The sequence below is a fragment of the Strix uralensis genome, chromosome 5, assembly GCF_047716275.1.
Source record: "Strix uralensis isolate ZFMK-TIS-50842 chromosome 5, bStrUra1, whole genome shotgun sequence".
Lineage (NCBI taxonomy): Eukaryota > Metazoa > Chordata > Aves > Strigiformes > Strigidae > Strix > Strix uralensis.
Genome location: NC_133976.1, coordinates 84,138,057 through 84,159,381, shown reverse-complemented (window position 1 = coordinate 84,159,381; position 21,325 = coordinate 84,138,057). Strand labels below are relative to the sequence as shown.

At 41.8% G+C, this 21,325-nt stretch overlaps 1 protein-coding gene across 2 annotated transcripts in view; it reads left to right on the top strand.

Annotated features, from left to right (window-relative positions):
- Window positions 1–5,661: 5,661 nt before the first annotated feature.
- The window catches only part of ANO2 (anoctamin 2), a 203,059-nt gene continuing 187,395 nt past the window's right edge, over window positions 5,662–21,325 (top strand). For both annotated transcript variants that reach the window (XM_074872043.1, XM_074872042.1), the window contains exons 1-3: window positions 5,662–5,905; window positions 12,894–13,078; window positions 15,969–16,370. In XM_074872043.1, coding sequence (XP_074728144.1) covers window positions 5,857–5,905; window positions 12,894–13,078; window positions 15,969–16,370 — 636 coding nt within the window. In that variant the 5' untranslated portion in view covers window positions 5,662–5,856. The remainder of the gene's footprint in view (window positions 5,906–12,893; window positions 13,079–15,968; window positions 16,371–21,325) is intronic.

Genomic DNA, 21,325 nt, shown 5'->3' with positions numbered 1-21,325 from the left:
GAGCATTTTCTGATTGTTCTTGGGGTGGTTTATAGAAGAGATATTGCAGCTTGTATTGTTCCCCTTCATCTTCACCATGGAAAGTAATCCACATTATTGAAAAAAAAAACCCCAACAAAAAAAAGCAAACCCACAACACAGTAACGGAGACAGTTGCTTCTACTTAAAGAACATATCACAAAGCACTTAGCATTGTCTTCAGAGATATTACACTTGCATTCCTTACTTCAGACCTTAGTGACACACTGTGGACTTTTAGGTTTTGGGTCTTTTTTTTCCCCAGTCAGGGGGACAGTAATTATGGCATAAGACTTCATAGTAGGGTGATGTTCTTAGTACACAAGCAGTACTGGTTACGGCTCAGGCAACCAAATATCTTTCTGTAATGCATATACATGTTCGTCCTGAAGCTGAATGCAAAGAAATTGCATGCTGGGGACAGGCTCTGTAACTTCTGCAAGTCCTCAGTACCTGTGAACGGGGCTGAGGGACAGCTCTTACTTATTTACTTCAGCACTTGCACAGACCAACTTGAAGAGAAAGGTCCTCAGTGATCTCCCTTCTTTCCAGATACCAAACTTCATCTGTTGCATTAGCTACAAAAGCTATTCAAATGCAGAACTGTCAGTGGCAGGTTTAATTTGGTTACTGTTACCAGGGGTAAATTTAGCAGGATTTAAATTCCACTTGGTCTGATCAGGCCGTGAAAGACCAAAGATCTTCTAGAGGGTTGTTGATTCTGGTAGAATCTAGTGCCAGTCAAACAGTTCACTGGGAAGTACTAATTTCTCAAAAATATGGAAGAGGGAAAACTGTTCATCCATTTGCATTTTTGAAAGACAAAAAATATTTAAAGATCTCAGTGAATTAACTTTTTCTTTTAAAATAAAATATATTAATGAGATATAGGAGATATATTGGGGGGGGGGAAAAGGCAACCCCAGACCTTCCATATGTTTGTTATGGAATCACTAAGGCTTAGCAATAGGTTATGGGTGAAAAAAAATCCAGCTCTAGCAGAAGTGTTCTTGAAATAGTGAAAAGCATATATAAAAGTTCTGAAGGGGAAGGGTGCTCCTGAGAAGCCTAACAGAAAAGATCAGGAAATCAGGTAATCCTTGCGCAGTTTTTAGGTTGGCATCTGTGGAAATGGAAGGCATTTCAGAGGACATTTCCTTCCTGGGTCATGGTCCCCTGGGGAGGAAATTTTTGAGATGAAGAGCAATTGCTCCTCACATGAATGCCAATGTCACATGATTAAATGGGTCAAAACACTTCCCCATCTTCATGAATGGCTCTCTTTAGGAGCAAACAAAAACTCCCTCTGTGCTTTCAACTAAAAAGGCAAGTTGCATTCCTTTTTGAGAAGAACCAGGTAGATTCCTGCTTCTTCTCTTTTGCCATTTAGCCATGAATTCAACACATATTGAATTGTAGGCCCTTTTTTCCCTTATTATTCATGCAGGACATCCTCTGTTGCTGGACAGTGCTAGGAGAAATGCAGGCCTTCTATGCATCTCTGTTTCTTCTGCTATTAGACCACAATAACCCCAGGGAGAGAAACCAAGTTTTAGTTGGCACCAGCTCCACTTACTGCAGTAAATCTCTGTCACCAGTTTTTGTCCATCGTTGCACTAGTTCCTTGTTGTAGCTGGCTCCGGCTATTGAGCTCCCTGACAGTTGGATTTGGGTCACTCAGTTAATCATCTGCACAGCAGCTCATCTGAAGCTGCAAATAAGCAACTCCTGGAACAGCAGCCTGCAACATCAGAGAGGATGAGAGAAAAGGAGTGGATAAGGGGTAAAAGGCAATGTTTTCCTTCTTACCATTGCTGGACTGCCCCTTTGTTTCCATTGTTGACCTTATCCAGACTGACCTTTCTTAGCTCATGAAAGCTGACAGGATTGCAGCCTAAGGCTTCACGGCTGCAGACAGGTCTTCTAATCAGATAAGTGTATGAGTCAGGCACCAGCTTATCGGCATGGGTAGGACACACAGGGGCAACCACAGGGGCAGAGACGGAGCCACAGTTTTCTGGAACTTCTGAAAAGCAGACACACACCGCAAGTATTTTCCACCAGCAACAAAGTGGATAGACAGATCTGTCCAACAAAAAGGCAAGCATTCCTGCTTTCATCACTTCTACCTTAATTAACAAGAAAAAAAATCTTGTGGATCTAAGTATCTCTAGAGAGAAATGGATTAAAATAAAGATATTGGTTTTCAGACTAGAGCAATTAGTATTTTTTCCTAAGGAGGTCCAGATTATTTATTGGAAAACTGCTTGGTTATAGGATCAAACTCAAGCAGAGTTAGCTTGCTGTAATTGGATAAACAAAACTGCATTAAGACTTTACACCAGTTCAGGAATATATCCAAACTATGTGGCTTTCCTTCAACTTTCTTGGTTGCAATTTTGCTTTCAGGCATCCATGACAGTATATGGACTGAAGTGGGTGAGCAATACATCTGATGAGAACTTGCTGGTTTTTCTTACTGAATAGAGTGCTGTGGATTTCTGTATGGTCTATATGTAATTATTCAGGCCTGACTAGTACCTATATATTCCAAGAAAAGACAAGGACCTGTTGTGCTCAAGGCCAAAAGGACCTTCTTCCTTGAAAACCCTGTCATAGAAACAGACAAGTGGGAAAGAGCAAGAGGAAGGGAATATTACAATGTCTCCCTTAACAGACTGAGAAGGTACCTAAATTTTTGGCCTTGACCTGCTGGCATGAGACTCAAACTTTTTCAGGCAGCCTGCCCCAGAAGAGCTGTCTTTTGTCTAAGGCTCTATCGGTGCCAGTAAGGCAATGGGCTTGAACTTCCTCCATGCAGGGCTCGACTGCCTTTCACACAGCCCAGTTTCATGTAGTGCAACTCTGATATTTTCAGAAGCATTCTTTCCTAGCAGAAGTGAAGAACATAATCAAGCCTATAAGTAGAGATTAGTAGAGAGGGCCTTAGCAGAGAGCAGTGTACTCTAAGAGTAGTATTGTGCCAGCACATCAGACAACACTGTACGTCAGACTGCTCCATTGACATTAACCAGCAGAATCCAGGCTTTGAAGAACATTGTTTTTCAACTTGTATATACTGCTTGTGAGTCTTGATGGTTTTGAGCTGTCTTAGCTGTTGCCTTTCTACCAATGATTCGGAACATGTCCCACCGCTTCAGAAGACTGGCTGGATTGTTGAGCATGCTACAGGATAGATTTACAGGAATGTTAAATGGATTTGGGGAGGAGTCTTATATAACTTCTTAATTATTAAAAGCATCTAATCTCTCTGCTAACTTTTACAGACTTGCAAGTACCACTCCTCTACAGCAGGTGAAACACAATCTGGTATTATTTGTTGCAGCTCTGCATTATCAACTAACATCATACCCAGGAACCTCAAGAAACATAGTGATGCCAAGATATGATTTTCTCCACTGGAAAGTGTCCTTAAAAGTAAACTACAGACCCAGTTCCATTTTAACCAGCTGGATATTGCTTCCTATCATATTGCCTCCTGTGTATATTATTTATTACCTGAGCTAACTGTATTACCTGTAATAGACCCATCCTTATGGCTTATAGGAGCTAGTAATTTGAACCCATGCAGGCAGAGGTTTGTGTCCACAGGGATCGCAGCAGGACCTGGCTCTACATTCCTATACTATTCCAAAATTAGCGGGTATGCCTTTCTGTTTTAGCATTTAGTTGGTGCAGCATATAATGTGGATATAAAATAACATAATTTTCAGCAAGTTTCCATTCCCCCTCTCCCAGAGATAAGTGTATAAAAAGCAGTAGGTTTGCTCACTACCCAGGGAACAGATTAATTGGTTATAAAACATCAAGGCAAAACCCAGTTCAATGGTTGCTTCCTTTGGAGTATTCTCTGATGCTACTTTGTTAGGAAAAAGCTACCAGGAGCTCTATGTGATTGCACTATTGCCCTGTACCAAGCAAGTATGAACAACATTGAGATCTGTGCAACTGTGGATATCTGTGCAGAGTGATCAAGCAAAGTGCAATTCATTTGTTGAAATGGATGGGGTCATTACACAATCAAAAAAAATTACAGGTATATTACCTCAAAACTCCTATACATGAGCTATTGTGCAAGCAAAAGGCTGTAAGCTAGAGAACTTACACACAGCAACTGAGAACACCTTTTACTTTTTAAAATTTCTGTTATCTATTAGTTTTTAGATTAATCAGTCCAGAAGCTAAGGCATCTGGGTTCTTCCCTGCCTGAAGGCGGTTTCTAACTGCAGTTCTGAGATTAACATAAGATACTGCTAGAGTAAGAAGTATTTGATACCTGTTGTTACATCACTTAGAAATTAGGAAATGCCATTTCAAAGGAGTGACTAAGGAGAGTGGAGTGATTTAACTTTTCCTATTTGAAGACATTATTCTATGTGAATACTAAAGCAAGCGTTAAAAAAGTATTCTGTAACGTTTAACGTACTCATCTTGTCTGTATGCACAAAGAAAGAGTAATCAATACTTTTCCCCTCTTTTCAGGGGTAAGTTGTAGTGCAGAAAAGTTTGGCTGACATGTATAAAGCTGTTCAAGGTGGAGTCAGGAGTCCTGACTCCTCTTCCTTTTAAGTAAAATCAGGCATATAACATTAGTGTAGGTTATACATAAAATTCCTCCTGTGGCACTTCAGTTGAGCTGAAGTAAACAGATGAACAGAGTTATCTAATTTAATCTAATTCTCTTTGGTCTGCCTATAGCTATTTCATTAAAAGGGCAACTGCCTAGTGACAATTTGTCCAGAGATTAAAGCAGCATGTGTATTTCTTCGTCTTGCTGGAAATCTTTCACAGCACCCAGCCCAAGTTTTGGGACACAATGGTCACACTGCTCCCTGTATAAACTCAGTATCTTTGACAGCTTAGCCATAGTGCATTGGTACTTTTGTCTGTGATATAGACAGCTGGAATTCTTGCTAGTCATGACACAGTGCACGATCCTACTTCACAAGCTTGCAGAAACACTGTACTTTATTCAGTCATTGAATAAATCCATTTACCTCTCTCACACTAGAGAATCTGTCGTAGTGTCATAAACAGGCTAAAAGGAGAAAAAGATTTGAATTCCAAATAATTATACCTCTGTCCAGTTATCATTAACAAATAAAAGTCCTTTCTCAGATGGTATTAGTCAACAACTTTTCTTCCCAATACATTGCTTAGATTGTAAGGTTGAAGGCTAAGCAGGATCCATCACCTGTTCTGATTAGACAGTTGATTACAAGATAATCCCCTGAATATTTCATGCAGGAATGACAGTGCTGTATCCAGGCAGTAAGGTAACTTGAGTAGTTGAGATAGAGCCTTATAAAAAGGTTTCTGTACTTACCTACCTGGAAACACTGTAAAGCTTTGCAGATATAGACACTCTTCCCCACAGAAACCACCTCCAAGACAGTCTAATCCTTGAATAATGTTTTTTTGGACAGAGCTGGCTCTGTTGTAGAGCCCTGGTTTTGCATTAGCTTTTTTTCTTCCTTTCTTCCACTCCCTCTCCACTGCCTTCTGGGAAGTTAGGACAAAATATGCCTGTTGATATGTTGCTTGTTGAGGCATTATGAAGCATGAAGACAAGATGCTAAAATTCCAGCAGAGAATTGCCATGGCATCTCAGGTCATGGGAGTTTTGCCTTTTTCCTTCTCTTTCCTCCGTGATGGTAATCACCAAAACAAAAGGTCTTGCTAATTAGCTTCAGTCTGTGGTTTGCTTAAAGCAGGATCAAGCCAGGATGGAAATAGCTGCTAGGGCTGTTCACTACTTAAGCCAGTGCAGAGGCGGATTGTGCTCACGATCAGCATAGCCACATCCTATTAGCACTGATGCAACATCCAGCCAAACCTCCAGGCAACATGGAAACACACACACCAGGTAAGTTTATTCTCTGCTTCATTGTTAATTGCTGCCTATGAAGTTGAATAGATGGAAAGGGGGTGGGGAACAGAGAAAGGAATACTTTGAAAGGACTTCTGTGTCTTCTTTCAGGACATTTTCAAAATAACAAATTAAAAAAAGAAAAATCTGTGGCCCAGGTTACATACAGACAGTTCAGAGATAAAACATGCAGAATTCATTTCTTCTGAAGCCTTGGGAGTGCGTCTGTGGGTCAGTGTTGTGATCCATGTGGAAAAGACAATCACTAGGCAAATGCCTTCTGCTGGACTTCTACTGTTTCCATCTGCATTTGCCTTATTGCAGTGCAACTGGGGGGAGCGAGCAACATCCTTTTTCAGAAGGCAATGTGCAGCAGTGAGCTTTCAATTCCCACACACAAGGAACAAATCTGCTCAGTGCATAAAACGTTTGTGTTTGAGTTCCCAGTGTACAATTTTAGAATAACATTCAGTGCTGATATTGTGTCACTATTACTTTACTGTTACAGTCAAAAGCTCTGTGGTTGTTTCCACATTATCTCATTGTTTCTGGGGCCATAGCTCTGCTGTGAACTCTGAACTATCAGGCATCTCACTGAATCCTGCTATTTCTGTGCTCTCCCATCCAGTCCCCTTCCTAAAATTATTTGTGTAGCAGACCACAGTGTGCAAAAAGCCATTAGATTTAATGCCTACCACTGATCTTTGTTGAGTTATTCCAGTGTCCTTTTTCTATCTCCGGTCCTTTACTGTTGGAGTTAGTCCTGATATATACTTTATGTCAGAAAAATCAGGTACTTTCTGTAATCTTTACATGTAGAGTAAAATTTAAAAAAACAACAGGAGGGGAGTCTGTAAAGTTATACACACCATTGTATTATGTAGATATAGCTCCATTAAGTCTTCGGGTAATGCAAACATTCATAAGGTGGCTCAGGTTTTTGTTTTATACTGTGTGGTTGACACATCTATCTCCACAGCTCTACTCTGTTTCCTTCATTCTTGACGATTCAGGTTCATAGTCTTTCACCATTTAAGAGACTCTCTGGCTCATGGCGTGTGCCAGAGGTGAGTGAGCACCTCTGTTAACTCAGGTACATCCTTACTGATCCTAATGCCAGAGGTGAGGGCTCCTGTGTACAGGGGGCTACCAAAGGAGCACAACCACAGGTTTTTACGTTTGTGTCTGTGACCATAGCTATTCAGGCCAGTCAAAGCCAACAAGGATCTGTGCTTTCCCTTGGCTGCCCCTGTCTGTTTGAGGTGCTGCAATGCTGTTTCTGGCAGCAGTTCAGGGACAGACTGTCAGGGCCTAGAGTGCATTCCCCTTCTAGGCATTGGTCATGTTAAAGAGTTTAGCTGGCTGCATCCAAGGCCAGCTCCTTCACCAGCCAGAGCTGTTATGAAGAAAGCTGGAAGTGAAGTCCTGCCCTCCTTTCCCTTGCAGCTGGGGCTCTACCGCTCGCTCCCTGCCTGCACTACATCACAGCTGAGCAGCAGCTACACCTGCACCCAGTCTTGGATCTTCACTGGTCTGGCCCTGCCCCGACCCGGCGGCTCTGCTCCCCGGCTTGACCCCGGACCTGCCTCGTCACTGCTACCTTGCTGGGGAATCACTGAGCTGTGTCCAACTCTGATCACTGTCTCCAGCCCTGACCCTAATGCCGACTTGTTCTCCGTCTGGGCACCCTGTCAGCAGGGTCACTCACTGCTCTGCCCTATCGTGCTCTGCTCTAGGCTCATCTTCCCCTGTGGAGAGACAGCCATAGGCCTCCTTTTCCCTAAAATGATTGTAAGAGGATTGTTATTATCCTTTGTGTCAGTAACTCTTACTTTCAACAATCAGTGACTATGCACTCACACAAAGGGCCAGAGGGTTATGGACAAGTCACTCTGTTTACCGCATATTAGCAGATTCCTGACTCATTATAGTCTCAAAGTGCATGCTGATATGGGAAGAAGCTCACCCTGTGCCAGAATTACTTCTTGTGCACAGCTCCACCAAGCTCACAGCTACAGCAGGGTGTGATTTCCTCCACTGTGTCTTCAAGACTACCATTAATGCCTTTTAAGAATCATAGGAATTAAAGACAGACAAGACTTTCTGGATTGTCTCTAATGCTCTCTAATGCAACATGGTACAAATTAAAGCAAATTTCAGCTTAGAGGGTATGAAGCCTACCATGGAGAGGAGGAACTTAGAGGAAGCTTCTGGGAAATGGAAGTGTAAGTGTGACTTGGAGGAAGTAATAAGGGTTAAGACACGATCAGAGATGGAACAGTCATGCTAAGGTTTGAGTTAGGCAGCACAGCCCCACACAATTCCCTGTCTACTTTCCATCTTCATCACATTGTCCCAGTCATATGCCCTGGGCTAGCAGATCTCCTGGAGAATGAAATTGGGGGTGCAACCAAAGGGAGGAAGAAGCGGAGCTAGAAGCAGAAAACATAATTTTTCAGGTTTGCCACTTCCTACCTGTTCCCCCACAGCTGAGTTTCCACCAAGAGACGAGAGACCCAGATTTGCAGCCTGCAGTTGGAGTGCTCATACAGTATCTCTCAAACTGCAGATGGGAAGGGCAAAACCACCTATGAGAAGTCCTGGCTTAATGCCTTTGACAGTCTGGGTGCATCTGCCTGTCTGGACCTCATTCCAACATTCAGTTTGAATCCTGAGCCTCCAGGACACTCAGCAAAGATAATCTCTTGGGTAGGAATCAGGATCTCACTTGTGTCCCTTTACATTTGGCTGTACATAACACTGTTTCCCTTTCCTTCCCAGCCTCCCAAATATGATCAGAGAAGACGTACTCTTTATAGAGAGAACTGTCTAATGCTGAATTTAGTTATGAGACTGATTTTAGTTGAAGCATTTAAGTAGTAGGGGACTAAACATCTAAATGATTCTTAAGCCATCCTGAAGAAAGAAATATCAGATATCTGAAATTTAATGGTCAAACTCTATCCTTCTTTTATTCAAATAAGGAGTTTGAGAACACTTCACTAATCTAAATTATCTTTGATGAAACCTACTGGACCTTTTCCTTCAAGTAATATTGAATAAAGAATGGATTTCCTAGTAAAAATTTATTCCTAGACATTTCCTCTGGTGGCCTGTTTCCTTTAAGCTTGACCAAGGCTTATTTAATTAACATGGATTCCCTTGTGATGAAACTCTTTAATTGAAATATTAAATAATAAGCAGTATTTTGAAGAGACAAGAGGTGGAAGCTTAAGAAAGAACACTGCATTAGAATGAAAATACTTGCATACTTATACAGACATACCTGACTGTATTGAAATCAGCCACTCTAGATGTGCACGTTCGGAACTGAGAAGTCATTAGCTTAGTGGGGACCTAAAGAACATATGTATAACCATGGTACATCTTTTTATTTATATATATAACTCCTTTGAAGAAGTTATGTATAATCAAGCTACATAGAAAGTAGTTCTTTCTCATACCTACTCAGGGGGGTGGAAGGAATAAAAAGTTTGCCAAACAACGCTCCTAAATTGCAGATGTTTTGAACAACCTTACAGAGGAGTCTGTGCGAGTACAGGTATACTTCTGGCTGTGGTGTCTGTCAGAAATGCAGCCCATTTCTGATACTTAACTAGAAAGAGAGGAAGATAAATGCAAGCAGGCCAGTGTCTGTGCCCAGGGTGGCCAAACCATTTATAATGTATTCTGCAAGTAGTTGTGTCTATGATAATCTGACCATCTGGACCACTCAGATCAGATAATTGGCTGCTGCTCAGGATTTAATACAGAGCTCCTAATTAGGTAGACTCCTTTAATGCATATTTCACAAGCAGGATGGTCCTTTAATACACCCTCTCAGTCCTTCCACTTTTGGCAGTACGTGCAGCTTCTTCATCATTGCACTTCAGACAAGGAATTGGAAACTCAAATAGTGAGGTCAATTGTTGCACACGCGGCCAACCCTTGAGTTTACAAAAAGGTGAAGCAAAGGAATGCAGAGACTGAGCAAGCAAGTAGATGGTTACTGGCTGTGAACTGGTGCTGGAACTAGAGCTGGTCACTGATCTCTGTGCTGGAGGTAGCTTGTCCTTGGAAGCCATTTACGACTTAAAGAAGTTTGACTGGAGGATGGCTCCCAGGCTATTTTTCTAGAATGAGTGTAGTTCTTGAGCACTTGCTTTCCAGGTTGAATTCAAGATTCACTTTATTACTGTTCTCTGGGGAGGTGTGTATATATATGTGTGTGTGTGTGTGTACCAAGGCTATGCATGTGTGCATGTATAAAAAATTATATATATATGCACATACATACACACACAGCTTGTTTCCATTGATACTAATTCCTCTAGAATATTAACAGAATGAGAACATGTAAGGCCAGATGTCATAAAGGCTTACAGGGTAGAATGAGGTCAGGCAGCATCTGAAGCAGAAGCCCCTGAGGCGCTGCAAGTACCACAGGCAAACACTATCAAATGTGGAACTCATTCAGAACAAAACGCTTTGGTTCAGTTGGTTTGATTTGGGAAGATGTAAATCTTTTGGGAGAACAGAAGTCTTCCAAATTCAGACATGGAAATTGCATTTCCATCAAAAAACTTACTCTGACTGGAAGTCCCTGACTGCCTCACCTGCTTACCAGTGTTAACCTCAGGTTCGTGACACAGTTTCTGAAGGTTGGGAAGCATAATGGAAATGAAATCATTTTATTCTAAATGAACTGCAGATCTTTTTCCTAGGCTCAATTAGAAAGACAGGGAAGAAAAAAAGGGTCTTAATTGACTGTCCAAAGGTCTTGTGAGATATTCCAGGCTTAGTCTGAAAATACTGGAAAAACACTGTGTGTAGCCTTTGGGAATTGAACCTTCACTTATTAATTAGTTTCCTTGGAGTTTCCCTTGTGGCATCATTATGTGCTTCATTAAAGTAAAACAAGTGTGAGTTTCCTTGAAAGATCAGAAGACTGGTGAGTCAATCTACTGTACTGTTGAAGTGCTGCAGGACCCTAATCCATTATTGCTAGGAAACATAAGAATAATCATAACATTTAGGGGTAAGGTCTGTGCATTCCCTTCTTTAACAATTTACTTGCTCTGTTAGCACATAATTGTGTGTAAGTAGATTCAGCCTGTGTAGAGGGCATAGAAGATTAGTACACTAATTAGTAGGACACAATGTCTGCCTTAGACTCCTGAAAACAAAAGAAGGGATTCAACTGAATAAGGGGAAATATGACTTCCAGATTTTAGCAATACATGCTCCCCACCCCTCTGAAAAAAAAAAAAAAAAAAAAAAAAAGAAGAAAAAAGGGAGAGACAAAATTTTGTTATCACCATATGTAAGAATGGATCCTTTTAGATTTCCCTTGAATTATTTGAAGATGATGATCACTGCACAGTTCTATAGGTTTCCTGCATGCAGCCATCTCCTTCAATGCTCTGCCTTTGGAGATGCCATGCAAGGTATTTCTGCCACTGGTTGGCTGTTTCAGCAATGCAGGAGAAACACTCTTCAGTCACATGAACACTGAGTAAGAGACACTGTTCCTGCCTTCCCTCTTTCCCTGCCTCCATCACCATAAGGAAGCTGTGGAGGAAACTCCTCAAACTCTCCCAGTGCTTTCTTGTGTCAGAGAAAGGTGAAATCACTTTCTCATAACACAGTGCAGCAGATCTCATAGGGCAGTTCCTCCCGGACTGGAAAGTAATTATACTGTGCTGTTAAAGCTTCTTATTTCCTTAGACAGAAGGTGAAAGTGGGGGAAGAGAACTGCAGCTCTATCAGGATTGCCTAGTAGGAAGGCAAGAAGAGATACTACGGATGTAGCGTCTCTGGATATGCAGCGGCTGATGAATGTTCCAGTTATTTCTTGTTGCTGGAGAAGACAAAAGTCCTGACTGGAGAGGCATAGTGTTTTGTCTCTTTAGTGGTAGTAGGGCTAATTATGTGGGCAGATGGGTCTGCTACACCTATGTCTTCTCTCTGGTAGAAAACACTAATGCTTGAGGGACCAAGCCATAGTTTTTCACCCCAATAAGCTTCTCAAAGAAACTATGAGTAAAGATCAATCAATCCCATTTCAGTTACGGCACCACTAGAGGGGGAAAGAGTATGAACCATTTGCATGTCAAAACAGTTTCTGTACCTATTACATTTTATCATCATTTTTTTACCGTGCTACTGCCTGTCTGAGATTGACTTTGCATTTCCAACCCATGACCAAGCATTCTTCTCACATTCTGTTGTTGCTGTACCCTGCTCTATGGCAGAGATAGAGCTTACCAGTGGTGGTGAACAGGGAGCAACATCTAACTCCTCACCCCCTCCAGACCCTCCATTATGCTACATTGTGACCACGTAACTTGTCAATACAAGAGATGGGGAACACACCTAAGACTAAAGGGTTCAAGACATTAGTCCCTCAAGCCAGAACATGTAGGTATAAACTTAGATGTACTTTATGAGAATTTCACACCATTACATGTCTAAAAGTTATGAGTTCTTGGTGGAGAATGACCCTTAGCCAGAAGTTTGTACCTGATGCCACTAGATTTGTTCATATCAGACTAGAATTGAAACACAGCCCATTTCAGGCCTAGCTGTAAGCCATAGTCAAACGTGATTCAGTTCATTTGCAGCAATTTGGGTTCCATTTGGCATAAAAATGCTGCACCCAGAGAATCAGGGTGCAGGCACTGAAGATACACAGCTTGCTCATGTCCTGGGGAGTGCTTAGCTAGCTGCAGAGAACAGACTTTCCAACTCCTAACCTTACAACTGAGTGCAGGAGTACAAATGCTGTTGATGAACCAGGGTAGTGCTCAGCTAAGTGCAGTGTCGTACCTGTTGTTCCTCTGCAGCTGTATAGATCCCTCTCCATTTACTGAAGTGCAGCATCTGAGGTTGAATAGCATCTATTAACTGCAGCATTTCCCATTCCTTTAGGAAACTGCCTGCACAAAACCTGCTTTATATACCAATACTTATCTCTTATTCTCAGACGTTCCTCTAGCCTCCTCACGCCCAACTCTGAATGGACAGAAGACAGCAAAATCAGCAAGGGACTCTTTTTCAGCATACAACAATAAATATCTCACAGTTCCTCAAAACCGGACTTGCTTGCACAACAGCAGGGTCAATGGAGCTTTTGAAGCACCAAGCTGTACGGAGTCCTTCAGCAGTTCTGTAAGTAGGATTTTATGTTCATTAACCTACATCTAATGCCTTTGAGATGAGGAAAAGCCTTGAAGCAGGGTGAGCAGAGCATGGTATTCTTCCTGTGTGTTAGCAAATACACACTGTACTGGGAAAAGTGACTATGCTGATACTACAGCTTTAAGTAGTTCCGTAGGGTCTCAGCATACAGCAAGAACTAATTGCTACTGTAGTAGTCCCACCAAGATGTTCTTAATTATTTACTTTAGCCAAAACCTTACAGAGCAGGAATAGGGGCATTGTTATTACCCCCAGTATAGGAAAAGATCTGCAGGCTGATGACTAAATTGGCTAACCCTGTGCAAACCCTGGGCTAGCACGTGCCCAGGTGTTAATGTGGCTGGATTAGAAGGTGGGAGTGTAGCGTGGCTGCAGTCTTTAGGGCAGAGCTGTTGTTAGAGACCTCTTAGGATGTGTTTGTAGTGATATATTGGATATTAGAGGACTAGAATAAAATTGTCATGAAATGCTGAACTTACCTTCCCATCTTCTTATTTCTTGGTCTGCTGTCTACTTGTCTTGAAAATGTCAAGAAACAACAAATGTGCAACTAAAGATGGTAATTGAAATCACTGATTCTGACTTTTATAATGGCTGTGAGAGGGGAGGAGAGAAAGATCTTGATAGTTCCTTCAGTGACATTTTGGAAATTGCGATTTATTTGTGTTCCTCCCTAACAAGGTCTTCTTGTGGCAGAATGTCACATGGCGAGGAAAGCAGTGCAAATTTAGGGCCAGAAAACATCCTTACTGAAATCTGTGGGAATTTTGATTTGCTTTCTGTGCAATAGACACCCATAATAATGGGGATGGCACTTTGCTGCCAAGAGCGAGGAAAGGAGTCAACAGAGAGGGAGGGAAAGGCATTGTCGTACCTCCTCATCCTATTATTCTGTGTAACTACATAACATCAAATGTTGCTATGGTGCTCTCTCAGGTGGCTGGGATGTGGCAGCTGGCTACAAAGAGCAATAAACAGGAAAACCTCCCAGTGACATTTCATGTTCTCCAACCTCCTTGTACCCTTCCTGCATCTTGTTTGTGCTTCTAATTTCTGCCCACGCTCGCCAGTAAGGGAGGAGAGGATGCTTAGAGCTCATCTTCTCTAGAGCCAGCTAATGTATTGCATTGTGCCAGTGACTTGGTGGTGGTGACATCATTACTTCTGGGCTGTATAGTGTGAAACTCTCTGGAAGGGAGACTAGAAACCTGCAACGGGTTTTTCTTCACTGGGGCAGAGATGGATCCAGGAGGTTTGCATGGACTGCCTGTGAGTATTACATGAAAACGTATCTAACTAGGAAATGGGGAATTGCAATAAAATGCAGTGTCCCAAGCAGTTTTATATTCTGCCAGAATGCAGTGCTGAGTGTTAGTTTAGATATGCCTAAAGGGACTATATATACATTTTACACATAAAGTATGTGATAAGTGTAATGTGCAGAACAGATTATTTGGTGATAATTTCGTGAAAGACTGAATGATGTAGTATGCATATAAAACCAAGATTTATTTAGTGATATGGTGACTGAAAGCTACTTTGTGGGAAAGTAAGTGAAGCAGAGCAATGAAAAACAAGAATCTGGGAGATGTTGGGGTATATAATAATATGCACATTTATATAACACCTTCAGAAATCCGTGTTGTGTTAACAAATGAGAAAATTGCCATACAGCATGCTTGGTTAACTTTGCATTCAGGGCTACCAGTGCGTGTAATGGAAGGGGACCTAGAGAGAGAATGAAATCTGTGGCTGGTACCTGTCAAGATTTTGCTTGTATAGCCACCTATGGGAACCATAAATGTCTGGAATTATGTTATGGGCTTATCTCTTTGGATCAAGTTGACCCTGTTTGTTTGCATGTATCTTGTTCCCCAGTCACTGGAGGGCTGGTGTCACTAATGAATGACACTGTAGAGAGCTCTGCGAAGGGATTTAAGATACAGCATTGAGCTGGAAATGGTGGCTGGTAACAGTTTTGGAAAACATATGGGCTATTTTACTGAACGAGAATTGGATGTGAATGCCTTACAATCAGTATCAAGAGTTCAACACAGATGCTGCAGAATTGACGTCCAGGCTGGGGTGTGATGGCGGGGTTAGTACTGGAGCAGCTTCACCCCAGAGGGGTTCAGGGGGTGGAGACGAGAAGGCAGGGATGGTGCAACGGGGCAACTGGAGCAACATGGGTGATTTGAATGATTTTAGTCATTGATCTCCTTTTGCAGTGTTACTGGTCAGTCACATAGTATTTTCATGATACATTAAAATACAGGTCAGCTAGCATTGTTAGCCATCCATGGGGCATATCCTCTCTAATCCCTGGTATTTTCCAGAGTGTTTCTGTCTAGCCCTACCCTTCTTGCCCTTGTACTACATTGAGGATATTTCTTCTGTTCTAGCTCAGTTTCTTCCCTTTCTTTCCGCACAGTTTTCTCTTCCTTCCCCTGCCTACCTTTGCTCCACAGCACATCCTTTGTCTGTAATGTGATCCTTATTCTCACTTCTCCACCCCATTTCAAAATGTGGGTGTCTTCTGCTGGGTGGTCTGTGTACATGCAGAACAGAGAGACAGCGTTGGTATGGTATGTGCCTCTGTACCTGTCTGTCAGGTAGGTATCCCATGCATTGGGATGAGGCTGCTATCATTACCCACTCTCATTTTTTATGGTTAGAGGATGTCAGCGTGACTTAATCTGGTCTGCAGAGTGCATGTTTGTAGGTCATACCTACCCCTGCCTGACCTCCAATTTTGACTCTGCGCAGCTTTACGTGCTTGTGTTGAGATAGACCCTGGGCCTGCCGCCGCCTTGGGCTTTTTGGCTTTCTTGTCTGTGACAGTTGTGTGTTTCTCTCCCAGATTATAAACAATTACCTGGAAAGGACACAAGGAGAGGCCGTGGACAAGGCATCCTCGAGCGGCATGTGTTTCAGGGACAGCAAGAGAAAGGTCGACTATGTGTTAGCCTACCACTACCGAAATCGCCTTGCTCGGCACCAGCCCGGTGCGGGCTCACCGAAGCCGACACGCGGATCTGCCTCCTTGGCCCTGGTTTCAAATGGAGGGGCTGAGAAGGGCCACGCTGAGCCGCGGCAGCAGGAGGGTGGCCAGCGTGCCCCACAGGAGCGGCCGGGGTCTCCGGGGCCAGAGGTGATCGAGCTCGGCCCGCTGGACGCCCTGGAGGAGGAGAAGCGGCTGCAGCGGGAGGAGTACGAACACAACCTGGTGGAAGCAGGGCTGGAGATAGAGAAAGATCCTGAGGTAAGAGGGGGAGAGGCGCTCCTCATGCGCAGCACTGGGTAGCGGATACTTCAGTGCTGGAGGTGCCTGTGTGCAGGACATAACCGTGGCTGGGCCATGATGGTGGGGCAGCCCGGCGGTGACTGGGAGCACAGAGCATGGCTGCCCGCTCTCCCTGCCCGTGGGGAGGCCGCAAGCCCGGCTCTGGCCAGGCGTTAGCGACCAGCCTGGCCTGCCTTCATTCCTGCCCTACTTTAATGTTAACTGAGAGGCAAATCACACCTGTGCCGCCTCTTAAAAATGAGAATATTTTTCCTTCTAACACAGCCTCGCTGACTCCCCCACCGTCCTTCTGCAGCTGCAGCAAGTGTAGGATGTTCTGGAGGTATGTCTCGTGGCCAGGCTGAGGACCTAATCCTGAAGACAGCTTGTAACTGTAGTTCAATACTGAACATCCCTGGGTCAAATGCTGCTGCCACAGGAGCCTCTAATTAGGGATCTGCAGAAATATGTTGTACAAGCTACTTTATACATGCCTAATACATAGTGTGAAGGCAAGAAGGTGGTGGGGGTGTTTCTTGGTTGCTTGGTTCTTACTGCTTAGTAAATACGTGGTTGTTCTGGTTGTTGAATGCACTATTGAGTAGCCATTTCAATCTTCAGTAGAAAACATATTTCTTTATCTAAATGTTCTTATGGTGTGCAGTGAACACACTTTTCTTAAAAGAAAAAAGTCTTTACTTTTTAATATTTTTAAAATGAAGAAAGACTCTCTTAAGTAATTTGCTGGAATACAAAGTGCTGTTAAGACATTTCATATTTCCTCAGACTAACTCAGTGATTTTCAGTGTGACTTTTAGCTTTCTTCCCAGCCATACGTAAGTTTTGTGTCATTTCTTCATTCCACCCATAAAATGAACAGCTCCTACGCTGCAACAGTAGAACCTCCCAGCCTTCAATGTATTTATTCTCACCACATGTGCACGCTGTTGGATAGCACTATGGTCGTATCAGCTGGGAGTTGTGGTTAGGTTACTTGATTGCAGCCAGTTGGTCAATTGAACACGGGTCTTCCAAATCCCATGTTGATGCACTGAGCCCTGTGCTATCCCTCTGGACCTCTTTGAAAACCACAGATATTTATATCCATTGAAGGGAAGTCCCCGCTGGGTTCTAGTTTTAGGTGCTCTATTGTTTTTGACACCAAATTTAAGAAACTTAGGGCTTCTTTTCAGAGGTGCTGAGAACTTACAGCTCATATTGCTTTCAGTGCAACCAGTCAACACTTCCAAAACATGGACCAAATCTCAGATTGCATCTGAAAATTTGAGTCTAGCTGACTTGGCATAGCATACATATGTTAAATCACTGGCAGGAATAGAAAGACATAGAAAGGTCTTTGACTCTTAACATTTTCCTTGCTCAGTTTGCTGAGTTGCAGGTGGCTATGAGTTGTATTTCATTGCACAGCCTGGCTGAGCCATCCTTGCACTGAACAGAAAAAAGTGATCTCAGATCCTGATTCTTTTATGCTAAGCGTTGGGGTTAAGGTTCAATAATGCTAACACATGACTATCTTAGTGCTATGATTTTTATAACCAAATTGCATAAAACCCATGAGAACAGCTGGTTTTGGAGGCTTTTTTCAGTTCAGAATTTCATCAGAACCTGATAAGTCTAGCAGGAGATTTGGTTTTGATTATTCGACTCATTACTTATCCAAAGTCCAGCTGGCTACAAATTCTGGTTCGGACCCCTTCCAGGTGATGAAGTGCACTCTTAAATAATATACAAAGTAATAAATGATGTCACAGAGAGCTGATAAAGAAAAACCTTTTTGTCATGGTTTTCCTTCTGAAGAGGAAAAGGCTTTTTGTAAATGAACTGGAAAGTTCTGAGGAAATTATTTGGTGACCAGTTCTTTTATGGGAAAAATTAATTTTGAAAATTGCAAAAAATGCAATCCCATCACTTCTCTAGCTGTATATGTGTGTGTACATAGTCATTCCTGCCCACCCCCAACACACAAGTTGCCTTATCAAAAAGAAAAAGTGTTTTTCCCTCCAGAATCTCCTGAGAAACTGGAAGGAACTATGCATTATCCTTTTTCTTCCCTGCCCAAGACATGTGGCTTTTACTTCCTTTTCTGTTTCTCACCTCACTGTTTTTTTTTTTTTTCTCCTGTTAACTCCTGTTCAATCACGCTGAAGCTGCTGTCTGTTATCTTGCTGTGATTTTCATAGAACATGCTGACCAGGCACATGTGAAGGGTACAGCTGGCCTTATATGTTGATTATAATTGTATGTTGAACTGATATGAGAACAACTTCTGATTTTAGCCCTGGGAAAAATATGTCTCTGTAGGTTCATTAAACTCGGAACAGTCTTAAACACAGTATGTTGTATTTTTGGTGTATAACACAGCGGACTTTCAACTACTATATTTCTAGTGGTTTATGCTGAACATGCATGTTTGGGTGTTTTATTTCAGTGCTAGTATAACAAGTGGATCTTTTTCATATAGTATTATTGGAATTTGAGACATATTCTCTAATACATATCTCACTTCTTGCCATATGTTCTGGACCAGGTCCTAAGATGAGTCTGATCTCCTGATCAGAGGGCTGGCTACAAAGGTAACTCAAACCAGTCCTCTGTGCTTCAGCTTCTGTACAAGGGATTCCACTTTTGGACCCTTCGGTTAGAGCAGGCCTTGCTTTCCTCTACCTTATATCACCTGCATACAGTCTTGCTAAGAAAAATATTAATTTAAGAACAACAGGATATCCTGAACACAATCTCTTTCCTGAAACAGCATCAGTTTTTACTTGAAGTAGCAGCAATAGAAAGAAAGAGGGCAAAAGGATATCTGCTATGTCTGTGGTCTTCAATAAACATTTCTGCACTTTCTAGGTGGCCAATAGTAGCTATATAGCTAAAAAAAAAAAAAAATCTTTGATAGGGCCTATGTAGTTCTGGCCCTTGTTAACCTCATTCCTTGGACAAAAAAAAACCCCAAACAAAACCAAAAATGGGATCAAGCCATTGTCCCCTTTTTGCTGATGTTGTGGGATTCTTGAAAGATATATTCACTGTGTAATACAGCTGATTCAGCATTTAATGATTTCTAAGGGCATCTGTCTTGTGGCTGGAAAGTTGCTTAATCTATGATCTAGGTTAACCCTACTTTGTAAGCTTGATTAACCTAAATGAACTAAACACAGAATCTTTTGCATCCCGGTGCTCAGTCTACTAACCTCACAGGATATTGGAGTTCCTCTAGAAGCTGCTTTTGTAGGCTAGAACTGTTTAGACACCAGGAAGTTCATCTCTAAGAACACAGGATAGCATTATGGCAATTAAAAAATCTTTATTTCTACAACTATCTTTTGAAAAAGTGGGAATTTCCATGTTAACATATGATGTTAATATGGTTGTTATATGCTGAATAACTAGGGACAAACAGCTTTCTCATTTGTATTGTCAATTCATTGTGTAAAAGAATAGAGACAAAAAAACGAAGATACATAATTTGTGTGTGGAGAGGGGGGTATTACTCTTTTTTGAATATGTGGAATATAGGCAAGACTATGGACCATCTCCATACTTACCCAGTTATTAATTGTGAATTAAGGAATTTTTTACTAGTTTTCAACTTCCTTATAACTTTTTATCATTTGTTATTGTTGTCCTCCAGAGAAACTTTGTTCTCGCTTAATATAAACTTCTTGGGTTTTTTTGTTCTGCTGTCTTTAAATGGAGATATTATTTTGCATGTCCAAGACAAAATGCACAATGAAGGCAATGGGCATGAAGCTGAATGTTACAAATTTTTCCCCCCTAATCTGACATGAATAGCCATAATGATGGGTGGTCATGAGTTTTGACAACTAGTGCAGATTGTTCTCAAGTCATCTGAGAATTTCTTTGCAAGAGTGGTAAAACAAGAGTTGACATCATCGTTCTATAATATAAAAAGCATTGTAGAAACAAAATAGAAATGCATTTTTCCTTTGTTAAGGAAAAAAGTCTATACTATTACCATGCTCTATTACTTTACCATACTCTCTGGTAAAGTCATAGCTGATCCATACCACGTATTCATGTGTTATAACAAGTACTGCCTTCATGTTCTGTGTGTCAGAGACCATGGCACATCAAGTTTAAGAAGCTCTTTGGATGGTTATCTTCTCTTCAAATCAAAACATTTGGGTGGTCCAGTGTAGTCTGTGCCCATGAAAACAGCTGAATAAGCAAAATTTAGGGTTATGTGGAAGTGATATTTGGCGGAAAGATTAGGATAGAAGAGAAAACTCCCTATTCATATCTGATGACAGCAGTATAGCAACACAGAACTACTGTTTTACATAGTTTGCTGTGAGTAAAAATAATGTTTGCATCTGTAACTGGCCTGTTTGACCAGTCTACAAAGTTAGATAAAAGAAACCTGGTGTTGACTCTTGCATGTGTATGTAGAAATAACTACCTTGTATTTTACAATATTACATTGTGACTAATACAGACCCCACTAATACAGATCCTGTAAACACTTATGCTAATCTGCATCGTGTTAAGCATTTGCATGATTTGCTTCCTCTGCTTCAAAGCAACACAGTTAAAAGTACAGTAAAACTCTTTTCACAAGATGTCCACGCCAGAACCCAGATTCTTTGGCACGTCTTTGTAAACTTGGAAGGAATGCCAGCAGGACGCATTTACCCTTGTGAGCTAGCCGCCAAAGCCACGACAGTCATCTCCAGATAAACCCTATTTAACACTAGTGGCACAAGTCAAATTTTGCATTGGATACACAAAGAATTGCCTGAGATGGGGTCACCTTAAGAGTACCCTCAAATATTCCACCTCAATTCCCAGGAAAGGCCATAAATACTACTGACATTGCAGACAGTTCTTGGGGTTGAAACCTTTTGTTTTTCTTTTTGTTCCTGGGGAAACTGATCGTTGTGTTTCACCTA